The sequence below is a fragment of the Nerophis lumbriciformis genome, linkage group LG25, assembly GCF_033978685.3.
Source record: "Nerophis lumbriciformis linkage group LG25, RoL_Nlum_v2.1, whole genome shotgun sequence".
Classification (NCBI taxonomy): domain Eukaryota; kingdom Metazoa; phylum Chordata; class Actinopteri; order Syngnathiformes; family Syngnathidae; genus Nerophis; species Nerophis lumbriciformis.
Genome location: NC_084572.2, coordinates 2,597,676 through 2,613,621, shown reverse-complemented (window position 1 = coordinate 2,613,621; position 15,946 = coordinate 2,597,676). Strand labels below are relative to the sequence as shown.

General features: G+C 48.0%; 1 protein-coding gene across 1 annotated transcript in view; it reads left to right on the top strand.

The window, feature by feature from the left end:
* Positions 1–1,605: 1,605 nt before the first annotated feature.
* The window catches only part of LOC133622119 (uncharacterized), a 30,134-nt gene continuing 15,793 nt past the window's right edge, over positions 1,606–15,946 (top strand). Inside the window, exons 1-9 of the mRNA XM_061984667.2 lie at positions 1,606–3,425; positions 3,502–3,672; positions 3,779–3,952; positions 4,023–4,069; positions 4,141–4,714; positions 8,750–9,035; positions 9,132–9,308; positions 11,098–11,149; positions 11,589–11,802. Coding sequence (XP_061840651.2) covers positions 1,702–3,425; positions 3,502–3,672; positions 3,779–3,952; positions 4,023–4,069; positions 4,141–4,714; positions 8,750–9,035; positions 9,132–9,308; positions 11,098–11,149; positions 11,589–11,802 — 3,419 coding nt within the window. The 5' untranslated portion in view covers positions 1,606–1,701. The remainder of the gene's footprint in view (positions 3,426–3,501; positions 3,673–3,778; positions 3,953–4,022; positions 4,070–4,140; positions 4,715–8,749; positions 9,036–9,131; positions 9,309–11,097; positions 11,150–11,588; positions 11,803–15,946) is intronic.

The following is a 15,946-nucleotide window of genomic DNA, read 5'->3' as shown; positions in this document are numbered from 1 at the left end:
GCATAATAACAACATAGCTGTAAACCAAGGAAGTACTTTAACTTTAACTTTACATACACAAAGCCTAACCAGGCGTTTTTCTCTCTCAATGAATTCTGAAATAAAATCATGTCTGAAGCTCAGAACACTCTACGCATTTCCCCAGTTTTAGTTTAGAGATAAGGAAAGATTGGCCTGGCCCACTAGGATCCCTCTTTATGTTTGTGAACTTTATAGTTTATACATTTCAAGTGATGTGATAATCAAACACTCTCAAAGTCTAGAATGAAAGAGTATATAAGAGAATTGACAGTGTGTGTACCTTCAGTGCTGAATGATGAGCAGAGACAGAGTTTGGAGTGTCTTCTTTAGCTTGCTTTTCATGTTTATGTGCTCACTGTCCACTGTGTCCAGGAGCTTGGAAAATGTTTTCGTGCCATTTGCTGTTTGACGCCGGTATCATGCTAATTAGCTGCCTGAAATTGGGTGACTCCACTGTATAAATAGCCTGCATGTCTTCTAGCACATACGCTGCAATGGCTTTATCAATGTTGTCCTGGCTAGCAGTGCCTTGTTAAAATCCAGTCGCTGTTGCTTAGGAGGTGAAGTGTGTCTCTCTTCACTAGCTTCGTCGAAGCATGTTGCTTTTGTAGCTGTTTCAGCAGATTTCAATTGCTGTTTTGGGCAGTAGATGGGATTTTTGATCCAAGACACAACTTACATTTAACTAAAATGTTCTTTTCTTTGTGCTCGACAAAAGAAAAATAGTGATAATATCTTCATGTTAAGAAACTCGACTGCAGCTCCGCCATGATCAGACACGCCCCCCTCCCCTCCCTCCCTCCCCACACCCATTACGCGTTAGATTACTAGTTACCGCCGAAACTAACGGTGTTAACTACAAAGTAACGCGTTAGTCCCAACACTGGACACTAGTGACGACTCTATGGCGTTGTTCCTCGAAAACATTGCGCTGCTTCCAGATCAATGTTTATGTGTTGCATGATGACGACTAAATGTGACAAAGTTATTGTAGGTCCATGAATGTTAACACCACCAAGATAACAGAATGAAGGTGTTTGTCCATGTTGGAAGGATGAGTCTGGAGGAGGAGCGCAGAGAGCTGTTGTGGAACAAGCTCAATGGTCTCAACCAGGATGACTTCAAGGCGTTCAAGTTTCACATGCACCTGCCCCAGAGCAAGGAGGAGAGGGCGGATCTGGTAGACGTAATCCGCGAGCTGGAGAAAAGGCACGGACAGCAGGCTGTCGAGGAGGCTACCAACATTCTAAAGAAAATCGGGGAATACGATCTGGCAGAGAAGTTACACCGAGATTTTTCTCAGCTAAGAGGTGAGGCATGAGCCACGTGTCCGAAGAAAAACATGTAACATGTAATGTAACATTACATGTAACATGTAATGTAATCTAATGTACATACTTTCCGTTTTGTTCCAAAGCTTCTGCTCCTGGGAGCAAAACATTCAACCTGCCGCCAAAAAGGGAGAAGTTTCGTCTTAAGCGTCAAAACAGTGAGTTGAGCAGCTAGCAGGAGAAGAACTCGCCTGACACTTGTTTATGCAGCATTTTCTTCTTCACAGGTACCATATTCTCTGTGTCTGACAAGCAGATCGCAGATTACAAGTGGAAGTTTCAGGACAACCTGCGATACCAGTATGTCAAGGCCCAAGAGGGTAGAACTCAGCGCAGCCATCAGCAGCTGATGGATGACGTCTACATCGACCTCAACGTCACATACGGGGGGCCTGCGAGTCCTAACCCGCAGCACGAGGCTCTTCACATGGAAATGTGCACTGCGATGGACAAATCTATTGAGCCACGGAACATTTTTAAAAGTTCAAGTGGAAAGATGGAGCCCGTACGCACCCTGTTGACTGTCGGCATTGCAGGGATTGGCAAAACTTTCTTAGTGCACAAGTTCGTGATGGACTGGGCCCATCGAAAAACTAACGAAGATGCGCAATTTATTTTCCCCTTCACCTTCCGCGAGCTAAACTTGGAGAAGGGAAAAAGGTTTTCACTTGCGGAGCTCGTCAGACACTCCATCTACCAGACAAAGCCTTTGAGCTTGGAAATGCTAAACATCATCTTTCTGCGACTGCAGTTGTCAGGAAAGCGCGACTATGAAAGCGCCCCCATAAAGATTGTCTTTGTGCTGGACGGATTGGATGAGTGCCGCCTCAAGCTGGAGGCATTCCTGAAGGAGAAGAAAAAGAAGACGCAAGTAGACCTGGACGTGACGAAGGCCTACACAGTAGAGGTTCTGTTGGCACATCTCATCAAGAAGAACCTACTTCCATGTGCTCGGGTGTGGATCACTACGCGCCCCGCAACCGCTCGACAGATCCCTGAGCACCTCATTGATAGTACAACGGAGGTGAAAGGGTTCAATGATTACCAGAAGCTAGAATATTTCAGGAGGAAGTTCCCAAATAAAGAACACATTGTCTCCTACATCCAGAATTCTCATACAATTTTTGTCATGTGCAACATGCCCATCTTCTGCTGGCTCACAACTACAGTTCTTCAGGATTATTTGGACACGGAGAAGAGAGGAGAGCTGCCTGAAACACTGACCGAGATGTACACAGAGTTCATGCTCTACCACCTGGATATAGCCATGGAGAGAGATGCCAAAAAGGCCATCCAGAATGTCCAGGCCTTAGCAAAACTGGCTTTTCACCACCTGATGAAAAACAGTCAGATCTTCTATGAAAACGACCTGCAGGACAGTGGATTTGATGTCCTTAAAGTTGCAAAGAATTGTGGAATGTTCACTGAGGTTTTTAAGGAGGTACGTCCACTGTATAAAAACCAACAGGGAAAAATATTTGAGTTCATCCATCAGAGTATGCAGGAGTATCTGGCTGCTTTGTATGTGATGATGTCCCTCCTAAATGACAACAGGAACGTTTTAGCGGGGTCACAGCTGTCAGTAGAAGGGATTCTTACACCTTGCAAGCAGATACCCGTTACGAAGGTCCATGAGATAGCTATTCACAAAGCCTCCAGGAGTAAGGGACTCTTGGACTTGTTCCTCCGCTTCCTATTGGGCCTTTCCTTGCAGTCAAACCAGAATCTCCTGAAGCGCCTACTTAGAGTTTCCAAGGGCTCTTGGGAAAGCAACGAAAACACCATCCAGTTAATCAAAAAACAGATAGATCAGAACTATCCAGAGGACAATATAAACTTGTTTTACTGCCTCAATGAGCTGAAGGATGGTTCCTTGCTGGAGCAGATCCAACAGTACATAAAGTCAGGAAGTTTGTCTACGGACGACCTGCCCCGCTCTATGTGGTCGGCTCTGGTATTCTTCCTACGCTCCTCTGACCAAGCTTTGAAGTGCTTTGAGCTGAAGAGGTACTCGGCATCTCTGATGGGACTTTACATGTTGCTGCCAGTGGTCAAAGCTTCACAAAAATCATTGTGAGGGCGCTAAAGTCAGTATGCAACATGTTTGGCCAGCTGCAAGCTCAAGTTCTTGTTCTTGTTTCGTCTTCAGGCTTAACAACTGCAACCTGAAAAAGAGCAGCTGTCAGCTCTTGGCCTCTGTTCTTAGCTCGCATTCCAACCTGAGGGAATTGGATCTTGGCGACAACAACCTCCATGATGCAGGCATTGAGCTTCTCTCGGCTGGACTAAAGACACCACAATGCACTTTGCAGATACTCAGGTCAGAACAAGTTACAGCGAAAACACACTTCCAAGAGCTTTTGAAGTAAAGGTAATCAATCAGGTGTTTGTTCCAGGCTGTCAGTCATAATGTGTGTTTGTTCCAGGCTGTCAGGCTGCATTATCACCATGGTGGGCTGCTTGTCACTGGCCAAGGCTCTCAAGTTAAACCCCTCTCACCTGCGAGTGCTGGACCTGAGCTACAATCACCCAGGAGAGGAAGGAAGAACGGCCCTGATGGAGACCCAAATGGATCCCAGTTCCTGCCTGAAGATTGTCAAGTATTATAAAAAAATAGTTGATCTTTAAAGAGTGTTTAGTCAAATAGTCATGCGCTGTGTCTTTCTTCAGCCTGGAGCATGGCAGCATAGATCGATTGATTCCTGGCATCAAAAAATGTAAGACAAACAATCTAGTTAAAAAAAGACATAAGCAGTTAAGAATTGTCCTCGTCTCCTTGTGTTGTCAGATATATGCAGACCCACTCTGGACCCCAACACTGCCCACAGAAACCTCAGTCTCTCTGACCACTGCAGGAAGGTAACCGTGGTGAAGGAGGTGCAGCCATATCCCACAAACCCACAGAGGTTTGATTCGTGGCGTCAGGTTCTGTGTAGTGCCGGGCTCGTGGGACGCTGCTACTGGGAGGTGGACTGGGAAGGGGAGGTCTACATTGCTGTGACATATGCCGGACTTAGGCGGGTCGGAGAGGGTGACGACATCTGCCTAGGAGCCACAGATATTTCCTGGGTGCTGCTCTGCAATGAGGAAGGCTATTACGCTGTGCGGCATGATCACAGAACTGTATACCTGGAGCAAGACTCCTTTCCCATATCCAAAAAGGTTGCCGTGTTTTTGGACATTTCCGCCGGGGAGCTGTCCTTCTACAAAGTGAAATCCGGCGAGAGAATCCTGCTGCACACGTACCAGCACACTTTCACGCAGTCACTCTACCCTGCCTTCGGCTTCGGCTTTGAAAAGGGTTATTTAGGCTATGGAAGCTCCGTGACAATCGGTGGAGATTCTCTTTTAGCCCGCTTCTGATCCCCGACGAGACTGCCAGCACTAACACTTGTTACTGATGCTGACACTATAACTTCCAGCTAACCAATTAACTTAACTTTTGATTTGTTTGATAGGTTTGATAACAATGTACAGTACTGTGTGTGTGTGTGTGCGCGTTAATGTGCGTGCGTGTGCGTATGCGCGGGTGTGTTAATGGTGAGGCTCAGTAACTTTGTAGCAGAGACACAGTGACGTAGTAACAAGGTGCAGCGTTCTGCAATGACCACACGAGGACGCTTTCGTCTCACGCACAAGCAAGACTAAGACTTTAGAGCAGGTATGTCAAATTATGGAAGTGGAATTGTCTCACATCAACTTATATATATCAATATGATATCAATACATATGCATATATTATTACATATACAAATACAAATATGATCTACAAATAAATAAATAAATAATTTATATAAATAAACGCGTATTTGTAAATATATTTTTGAGATTTGAAAATATATACAAATAAAATGTATAAATATAAAAACGTGACATACTAATAAATCAAGAATGTATATAAATAAACGTGTATTTGTAAATATATTTTTGAGATTTGAATATAAATATGCTTGATTTTATATTTGTACTGAATTTGTGGATCGCTTTTTTGCTTTTGTGTCGATGAGACATTCCTCCCACAAACCAGATGCACAAATAAATGTGACCTACACACTCCCCTGAACAACCAGCAGAGGGCACTGCAGCCAGAACGGTCTCGGTCACAGAGCATTATATGCATTATATTCAAAATGCCCGGAGTTCTCTGCACAAAAACAATCCACGTCTTTACAGAGAGAACGCACAACGTTGCTGATCTAGTGACGCACGCAGACAATATAATCATAATGGGGGACTTTAATATTCATATGAATACCCCATCGGACCCTCAGTGCGTGGCGCTCCAGACTATAATTGATAGCTGTGGTCTTACACAAATAATAAATGAACCTACGCATCGCAACGGTAATACGATAGATCTAGTGCTGGTCAGGGGTGTCACCACCTCCAAAGTTATGGTACTCCCGTATACTAAAGTAATGTCCGATCATTACCTTATAAAATTCGAAGTTCTGACTCATTGTCAACAAACTAATAACAATAATAACTGCTATAGCAGCCGCAACATTAATGCTGCCACAACGATGACTCTTGCTGACCTACTGCCTTCGGTAATGGCACCATTCCCAAATTATGTCGGCTCTATTGATAACCTAACTAACAACTTTGACAATGCCCTGCGCTAAACCATTGATAGTATAGCACCGCTAAAACAAAAAAGGGCCCCTAAAAGGCGCACCCCATGGTTTACAGAAGAAACCAGAGCTCATATGCGGTCCTCTCCAAGGTTTCTCATAGTCATTCACATCGACGTCCCACTGGGGTGAGTTTTTCCTTGCCCTTATGTGGGCTTTGTACCGAGGATGTCGTTGTGGCTTGTGCAGCCCTTTGAGACACTTGTGATTTAGGGCTATATAAATAAACATTGATTGATTGATTGATTTGTTATTATAGATTTTTTTTTTAACCGTTTGATTTATTTTTTTAATGAAGTAAACGATCAATGGTAGCAGTTGTAAGATAAGATGTTGATCAGAATAAATAACATTTGAACAACTATTACTCTATTAATGGAAATTAGCTTGAAATAGTGACTGTAATTTAATTTTTCCTTTTACTTTCATTGTAAACATTCCTTCGGGTGGTGCAATAACCCCCATGCCTTGACAAAGAAATCACTATTTTGAATTTCCCCTCAAATTTGAGCAATATCAAAAAATAAACAAGAAAGAATAAAATGTGACTCTATATTTATGTATCTACTGTATCACACAAAACACACACACACACATATATATATATATATATATATACTGTATATACATACATCCATATATACACACATATACATCCATATACATATATATACACACTTATATATATATATATACAAATATGCAAATATATATACACACATATATGCACACACACGTTTTTATACAAACTCCGTTTCCATATGAGTTGGGAAATTGTGTTAGATGTAAATATAAACGGAATACAATGATTTGCAAATCATTTCCAACCCATATTCAGTTGAATATGCTACAAAGACAACATGTTTGATGTTCAAACTGATAAACATTTTATTTTTGCAAATAATCATTAAACTTTAGAATTTGATGCCAGCAACAGGTGACAAAGAAGTTGGGAAAGGTGGCAATAAATACTGATAAAGTTGAGGAATGCTCATCAAACACTTATTTGGAACATCCCACAGGTGAACAGGCAAATTGGGAACAGGTGGGTGCCATGATTGGGTATAAAAATAGATTCCATGAAATGCTCAGTCATTCACAAACAAGGACGGGGCGAGGGTCACCACTTTGTCAACAAACTTTGTCAAGTTTAAGAAAAACCTTTCTCAACCAGCTATTGCAAGGAATTTAGGGATTTCACCATCTACGCTCCGTAATATCATCAAAGGGTTCAGAGAATCTGGAGAAATCACTGCACGTAAGCAGCTAAGCCCGTGACCTTCGATCCCTCAGTGTTAGGATTTGATCACGGTGATCCCAGGATGCAGAGACGAGAGGCAATGTTGAATAATAAAAGGGGAATATTTAATAAGTCCAACAACTGCAACAAAAGGCGATGGGGCAAAAAATGCACACCATGAATAATCAACAAAAACAGGTTCCACAGTGGTCGGCAGGGAGGTAGGCCAGGGCGCACTTAACACAGCAATAAGTCCAACACAAAAATCCTCTTTACCTCAGGGGGGGCTAGGAAGCAAGCACAAAGAGGTGAGGGATTACAGGAATAAGGAGTGGCAACATACCGGGACTGATGAAACGAAGCAGGCACATGCACGTGGGAGGTGCAGGAGACAATAACCGGCGAGGTCAAGCTGACCGTGACGTGCCTATATACCGGAGTGCTAATTGTGAGCAGGTGTGCATCAAGGTCCGCCCCTCGCCGAGGACAAATCACTAGAAGCACAGGTGTAGACAAGAGGAGAAAGCAGGAAAAACACTAAAAACACAACAGTACCCCCCCCCCCCCCCCCCTTAATGGACGCCACCTGGCGGCTTACCTGGTTTCTCCGGAAAGTGATCATAAAAGGTAGTTAACAGTGAGGGGTCTAGAATAAGTGAACGTGGGACCCATGATCGGTCCTCGGGGCCGTAGCCCTCCCAGTCGACCAGATACTGGAAACCCCTGCCCCTTCTCCTCACATCGAGAATAGCCTTGACTGAGAACGCGGGATGGCCATCAATAAGTCTGGGAGGTGGAGGAGGCACCTCTGGAGGACTCAAGGGACTGGTGGAAACGGGATTGATTAAAGAGACATGGAATGAGGGATGTATCCTCAAGGATTAGGGAAGGCGTAGATGCACGGCGGAGAGATTAATGATTCGCTCAATGGGATAGGGTCCAATAAATCGTGGCTGGAGTTTCTTGGAGTCCACTTGGAGAGGTAGATCACGGGACGACAACCACACCATCTGACCGGGCCTGTAGTCTGGTGCTGTGCTGCGGTGGCGGTTAGCGAGGCGCTGGTTGCGTTCTGAGGTGCGTAGTAGTGCAGACCGGGTATTGCGCCAGGCTTGATGTGCACGGTGCAGGTGGGCAGCCACAGAAGGGACAGTGACCTCGGATTCCAGAGAAGGAAAAATGGGAGGTTGGTAACCGTAGGCAGAGTGAAAGGGTGACATGCCTGTAGCAGAGCTGATGAGTGTATTATGGGCATACTCGATCCACGGTAGATTGAACGCCCAGGAGGCTGGTTGCTGGTGACAGACGCAGCGGATGGCGGTCTCCAGATCTTGATTGGTGCGCTCAGTCTGACCGTTTGTCTGCGGGTGGTATCCTGAAGAGAGGCTTGGCGATGCTCCTAATGATTTGCAGAATGCCCTCCAAACTGCAGACGAGAATTGTGGCCCTCTATCCGACACCACATTCACCGGGATACCATGCAGCCGGAAAACATGGTGTACGATCAGTTCTGCCGTTTCAAGTGCAGAGGGCAATTTGGCAAGGGCTACGAAATGGGCCATCTTGGAGAAGCGGTCCACCAAAGTCAATATCACAGTGTTGCCCTTGGATGGTGGAAGTCCTGTGATGAAGTCCAACGCCACATGTGACCACGGGCGGGAGGGGATGGGGAGTGGGCGCAGAAGACCAGCTGGTGCCCGGTGTGAGGCCTTATTACGGGCACAAGTGGCACAGGCGGATACGAATTCCCTGGTGTCGGCCCTGAAGGTTGGCCACCAAAAGCGCTGGGACAGGAGGAAAATGGTACGGGTAATGCCTGGGTGGCAGGCGACCTTGGAACTGTGGGACCAGTTCAGCACTTCTGGACGGAGCTCTGGGATCACAAACAAACGTCCCTGAGGGCAGTTCTTAGGAGAGGGGACGTTCTTGAGTCCCTCCTTAACACGGCCTTCAATGTCCCACTGCAACGCTCCCAGCACTTGTGATGACGGAATGATCATCTCGGTCTTGACCTCTTCCTCGGGGCAGGAGTGCATCCTCAACAGGGCGTCTGGCTTACCATTCTGGGAGCCGGGGCGGAAGGTCATGGTGAAATTGAATCTGGCTAGGAATAATGCCCACCTTGCTTGTCTGGGATTGAGCCGTCGAGCAGTTCGAATGTAGGCCAGATTCTTATGGTCTGTGAATACCACAAAAGGGGTCTCCGAGCCCTCCAGCCAGTGCCTCCATTCTTGCAGCGCCAACACCACGGCAAGTAGCTCTCTATTGCCGATATCATAATTGCGTTCTGCTGGTGTCAGGCGGCGTGAGAAGAAGGCACAGGGGTGCAGCCTCTGGTCGGAGGTGGAGCGCTGGGAGAGAACAGCCCCCACGCCGGAGTCAGATGCGTCAACCTCGACAAAAAATTGAGAGGAAATGTTAGGGTGGACAAGAACCGGTGCAGAGGTGAACGAAGACTTGAGTTTATCAAAAGCAGACTGAGTCTCTGAGGTCCATAAAAAGGGGAGCTTAGTGGAAGTCAGTCTCGTTAATGGTTCAGCTACTCTACTAAAATTACGGATAAAACGACGATAAAAATTTGAGAAACCTAAAAACCTTTGGAGGTGCTTTCTAGACGTGGGTGTGGGCCAATCAACCACCGCCTGGATCTTCGCTGGATCTGCTCGGAGTTGACCCCTCTCAACAATAAAACCCAAAAAAGGAACAGACTTGGAATGAAAAACACATTTCTCAGCCTTGACATACAGACGATTCTCGAGAAGGCGTTGGAGAACTAAGCGGACGTGCTGAATGTGAAGTTCAGAGGTCGGCGAGAAAACGAGGATATCATCCAAGTAAATTACCACGAAGCGGTCGAGCATGTCACGCAGGACATCATTGATGAGGGCCTGAAAAACGGCAGGAGCATTGGTGAGGCCGAAAGGCATGACCAGGTATTCAAAGTGTCCTAGTGGTGTGTTAAATGCAGTTTTCCATTCATCCCCTTGCTTAATTCTGACTAAGTGGTAAGCATTGCGGAGGTCCAACTTGGTGAAATGTCTAGCAGCGTCTAGTGGGTTGAAAGCTGAGTCGAGAAGCGGAAGAGGATACTTATTTTTAACAGTAATATTATTGAGGGCTCGGTAATCGATGCAGGGGCGGAGTGTTTTATCTTTCTTTTCCACAAAGAAAAAACCGGCGGCTAGAGGAGAGTTGGAGGGACGGATGAGACCAGAAGCGAGCGAAGTGGTGATATATTCCTCTAGTGCATCTCTTTCATGTTTTGAAATGTTATAAAGACGGGATGAAGGGAGTGTGGCACCAGGGAGGAGATTAATGCAACAATCATAGGGACGGTGTGGAGGTAGCGACAACGCGCGGTCCTTGCTAAAGACTTCTTTAAGGTTGTGGTAAGCAGTTGGCACAACCGATAAATCAATGACCTCCTGGGTTACGACGCGTGTGGGAACAGTGCGAGGGCATGCGGACCGCAGACAGTGCGTATGACAAAAAAGACCCCAGTTAATGATAGTGGTCTTGACCCAGTCAATATGGGGATTATGTTTTGCTAGCCAGGTAAGCCCGAGCACAACAGGAGCCGAACGAGAGGGAATGATAAGAAAATTGATTGACTCAAAATGGTTACCAGATAATTTGAGAGATAACGGCTGAGTTTGATGGGTGACGCTCGCCAGGTGGCCTCCGTCGAGGGATCGGACCACTCTAGGTCTGGGTAATTTAGCAACGGGTATAGAAAAATGTTTAACAACAGACTCATCAATAAAATTGTCATCAGAACCTGAGTCAATGAGCGCCCTAATGTCCAATCTCTGGTCCTTATCCCAGGTAAGTATGCCCGTGAGTTGAAGCCTAGATAATGTCTGACCTGTAGATGGCAGTAGAGGAGCAGGGTCGGTCGCTGGAGGAGGTGACGCTTGGATGCGGTGAGGAGGTGACGCTTGGATGCGGCGAGGAGGTGACGCTTGGAGGCGGTGAGGAGGTGACGCTTGGAGGCGGCGAGGAGGTGACGCTTGGATGCGGCGAGGAGGTGACGCTTGGATGCGGCGAGGAGGTGACGCTTGGAGACGGTGAGGAGGTGACGCTTGGATGCGGCGAGGAGGTGACGCTTGGATGCGGCGGCGGGCAGGACGAAGAGGACAGTGGGTGATGCGATGCTCAGCCTTGCCGCAATAAAAACACAGCTGGAGACGAAGGCGACGATCTCTCTCAGCTGGAGCGAGACGATTTCCTCCGAGCTGCATTGTCTTCTCTTTGTATGATATCGGCGGGGTATCGACACTGGGTATCGGCGCGAATGCAGTTTGACGCGCTCCATGGCCACTCCCATTATATGTTGAAGTGCGGAGTCTCTCTTTTTCCCAGTCAACAAGGCGATTTTCAATCTCCACCGCCAGAGCGACGAGCTCATCAAGGTTGTCGGGAGTTTTAAGCGGGATCATCTGCTTCCGGACTTGGTCAGCCAGACCGAGGGAAAAGACGTCCACCAATGCGGAAGTGGGCCATCCACTATCAGCCGCAAGCCTTCGGAATTCGATGGCGAAGTCCGTGACGCTCCGCTGTCCTTGCTGCAGACGAAGTAATGACCGAGCTGCCTCACGTCCTGGCCTTTCGCGCTGGAAAATGTTCTTCATGGCTTTGGCGAACGCGGCGTATGAAGCACACACGGGAGATTGACGTCCCCATTCCGCGGTGGCCCAGGAGGAAGCCCTGCCACTCATATGGGACATGACAAAAGCCACACGAGCTCTTTCGGAGTAAAAAGATGTTGGTAGCAGTTAAAAAAAAATCTCACACTGGGTGAGGAAGGATCGCACGTCACCTGATTCGCCGGAGAATCGCTCGGGCTTGGAGAGTGGAGGACAAGCAGCAGGAGGGATGTCGTTAGGCAGCGGATTATCTGTGGGACGAAGATGGCGCAGTTGGACTGCTGGGTCGGACGAGGGAGAAGTCATTGCCTGCAGCGCGGTGAGTACACTTCCCAGTTGTGTCTCCAGGGCATTTAGGCAAGAGTCTTGGCGTTCCGCCATGGTGTTGACACAAGCCCCAAGCAGGCTAAACTGTTCTTCCTGTTGGCGTAGAGTTCTTCTGACCGGTTCGGTCTCTGCGGGATTCATGATGTGGCCGGTTATTATGTTAGGATTTGATCACGGTGATCCCAGGATGCAGAGACGAGAGGCAATGTTGAATAATAAAAGGGGAATATTTAATAAGTCCAACAACTGCAACAAAAGGCGATGGGAGAAGCACAGGTGTAGACAAGAGGAGAAAGCAGGAAAAACACTAAAACCACAACACTCAGGCTGTAATGCATCAACAAGCGACATCAGTGTGTAAAGGATATCACCACATGGGCTCAGGAACACTTCAGAAACCCACTGTCAGTAACTACAGTTGGTCGCTACATCTATAAGTACAAGTTAAAACTCTCCTATGCAAGGCGAAAACCGTTTATCAACAACACCCAGAAACGCCGTCGGCTTCGCTGGGCCTGAGCTCATCTAAGATGGACTGATACAAAGTGGAAAAGTATTCTGTGGTCTGACGAGTCCACATTTCAAATTGTTTTTGGAAACTGTGGACGTCGTGTCCTCCGGACTAAAAAGGAAAAGAACCATCCGGATTGTTATTGGCGCAAAGTTGAAAAGCCAGCATCTGTGATGGTATGGGGGTCTGGTCCTACCCGTGTACCATAAACAGCATTCCAAAGAGAGAAAAAAAGAAGGAAGGAACCACCTGAACCCCACACGAGCAAGCACTTGGGTAAAGAGAGAGAGAGAGAGAGAGAGAGAGACAGGGTCGAGTGAGAGATAAGAAATAACATACACTGTAGTTCAGAAGAATAGGATAAAGTCCAGCCTATTTGTTTCTACCCGTGTCCTCTAACAAGTATCTCCTAGCAATATCAGACACTTCAACTGTTATTTTGTGTTCTTTGTAAACATCATCTGCTCGTATTGTTTCTTAAACTGGTTCACTTTAGTACGTGGTTTCAGTTCTTTACTTAATCCGCTCCATGGTTTAAATTCCACATACAGATACACAAAAAGCGTTCAAAGTTGTGCGTGTTTATACATTTTTTGAATTCCATTTATTCCTAAGATTGTTACTTCTCTTCTCTTGTTTAGAAATACTGTTGTATATGTCCGGGCAGCCAGTTGTTATTTGCTTTTTTCATGATTTTTGCCATTTCATAATGTACAGAATCAGTTCATTTTAATATTTGAGAGTTATTAAACAAGAGATTAAAGCCCGAAGAGGCAACGTGGGTCCCCCCTCCAATGGGCTCACCACCCATAGCAGGGGTCATAGAGGTCGGGTGCGATGTGAGCTGGGCGGCAGCCGAAGGCAGGGCACTTGGCGGTCCGATCCTCGGCTACAGAAGCTAGCTCTTGGGACGTGGAACGTCACCTCGCTGGGGGGGAAGGAGCCTGAGCTAGTGCGTGAGGTGGAGAAGTTCCGGCTAGATATAGTCGGACTCACTTCGACGCACAGCAAGGGCTCTGGAACCAGTTCTCTCGAGAGGGGCTGGACTCTCTTCCACTCTGGCGTTGCTGGCAGTGAGAGGCGACGGGCTGGGGTGGCAATTCTTGTTTCCCCCCGGCTCAGAGCCTGTACGTTGGAGTTCAACCCGGTGGACGAGAGGGTAGCTTCCCTCCGCCTTTGGGTGGGGGAATGGGTCCTGACTGTGGTTTGCGCTTACGCGCCAAACCGCAGCTCTGAGTACCTACCCTTTTTGGATTCACTCGAGGGTGTACTTGAGGGTGCTTCCCCGGGTGATTCCCTCGTTCTACTGGGGGACTTCAATGCTCATGTTGGCAACGACAGTGAAACCTGGAGAGGCGTGATTGGGAAGAATGGCTGCCCGGATCTGAACCCGAGCGGTGTTTTGTTATTGGACTTTTGTGCCCGTCACAGATTGTCCATAACGAACACCATGTTCAAACATAAGGGTGTCCATATGTGCACTTGGCACCAGGACACCCTAGGCCGCAGTTCCATGATCGACTTTGTAGTTGTGTCATCGGATTTGCGGCCTCATGTTTTGGACACTCGGGTGAAGAGAGGGGCGGAGATTTCTACCGATCACCACCTGGTGGTGAGTTGGCTGCGATGGTGGGGGAGGATGCCGGACAGACCTGGCAGGCCCAAACACATTGTGAGGGTTTGCTGGGAACGTCTGGCAGAGTCTCCTGTCAGAGAGAGTTTCAATTCCCACCTCCGGAAGAACTCTGAACATGTCACGAGGGAGGTGCTGGACATTGAGTCCGAATGGACCATGTTCCGCGCCTCTATTGTCGAGGCGGCTGATTGGAGCTGTGGCCGCAAGGTAGTTGGTGCTTGTCGTGGCGGTAATCCTAGAACCCGTTGGTGGACACCGGCGGTGAGGGATGCCGTCAAGCTGAAGAAGGAGTCCTATCGGGTTCTTTTGGCTCATAGGACTCCTGAGGCAGCGGACAGGTACCGACAGGCCAAGCGGTGTGCGGCTTCAGCGGTCGCAGAGGCAAAAACTCGGACATGGGAGGAGTTCGGGGAAGCCATGGAAAACGACTTCCGGACGGCTTCGAAGCAATTCTGGACCACCATCCGTCGCCTCAGGAAGGGGAAGCGGTGCACTATCAACACCGTGTATGGCGGGGATGGTGTTCTGCTGACCTCGACTGCGGATGTTGTGGATCGGTGGAGGGAATACTTCGAAGACCTCCTCAATCCCACCAACACGTCTTCCTATGAGGAAGCAGTGCCTGGGGAGTCTGTGGTGGGCTCTCCTATTTCTGGGGCTGAGGTTGCTGAGGTAGTGAAAAAGCTCCTCGGTGGCAAGGCCCCAGTGGTAGATGAGATCCGCCCGGAGTTCCTTAAGGCTCTGGATGCTGTGGGGCTGTCTTGGTTGACAAGACTCTGCAGCATCGCGTGGACATCGGGGGCGGTACCTCTGGATTGGCAGACCGGGGTGGTGGTTCCTCTCTTTAAGAAGGGGAACCGGAGGGTGTGTTCTAACTATCGTGGGATCACACTCCTCAGCCTTCCCGGTAAGGTCTATTCAGGTGTACTGGAGAGGAGGCTACGCCGGATAGTCGAACCTCGGATTCAGGAGGAACAGTGTGGTTTTCGTCCTGGTCGTGGAACTGTGGACCAGCTCTATACTCTCGGCAGGGTCCTTGAGGGTGCATGGGAGTTTGCCCAACCAGTCTACATGTGTTTTGTGGACTTGGAGAAGGCATTCGACCGTGTCCCTCGGGAAGTCCTGTGGGGAGTGCTCAGAGAGTACGGGGTATCGGACTGTCTGATTGTGGCAGTCCGCTCCCTGTATGCTCAGTGCCAGAGCTTGGTCCGCATTGCCGGCAGTAAGTCGGACACGTTTCCAGTGAGGGTTGGACTCCGCCAAGGCTGCCCTTTGTCACCGATTCTGTTCATAACTTTTATGGACAGAATTTCTAGGCGCAGTCAAGGCGTTGAGGGGATCTGGTTTGGTGGCTGCAGGATTAGGTCTCTGCTTTTTGCAGATGATGTGGTCCTGATGGCTTCATCTGGCCAAGATCTTCAGCTCTCACTGGATCGTTTCGCAGCCGAGTGTGAAGCGACTGGGATGAGAATCAGCACCTCCAAGTCCGAGTCCATGGTTCTCGCCCGGAAAAGGGTGGAGTGCCATCTCCGGGTTGGGGAGGAGATCTTGCCCCAAGTGGAGGAGTTCAAGTACCTCGGAGTCTTGTTCACGAGTGAGG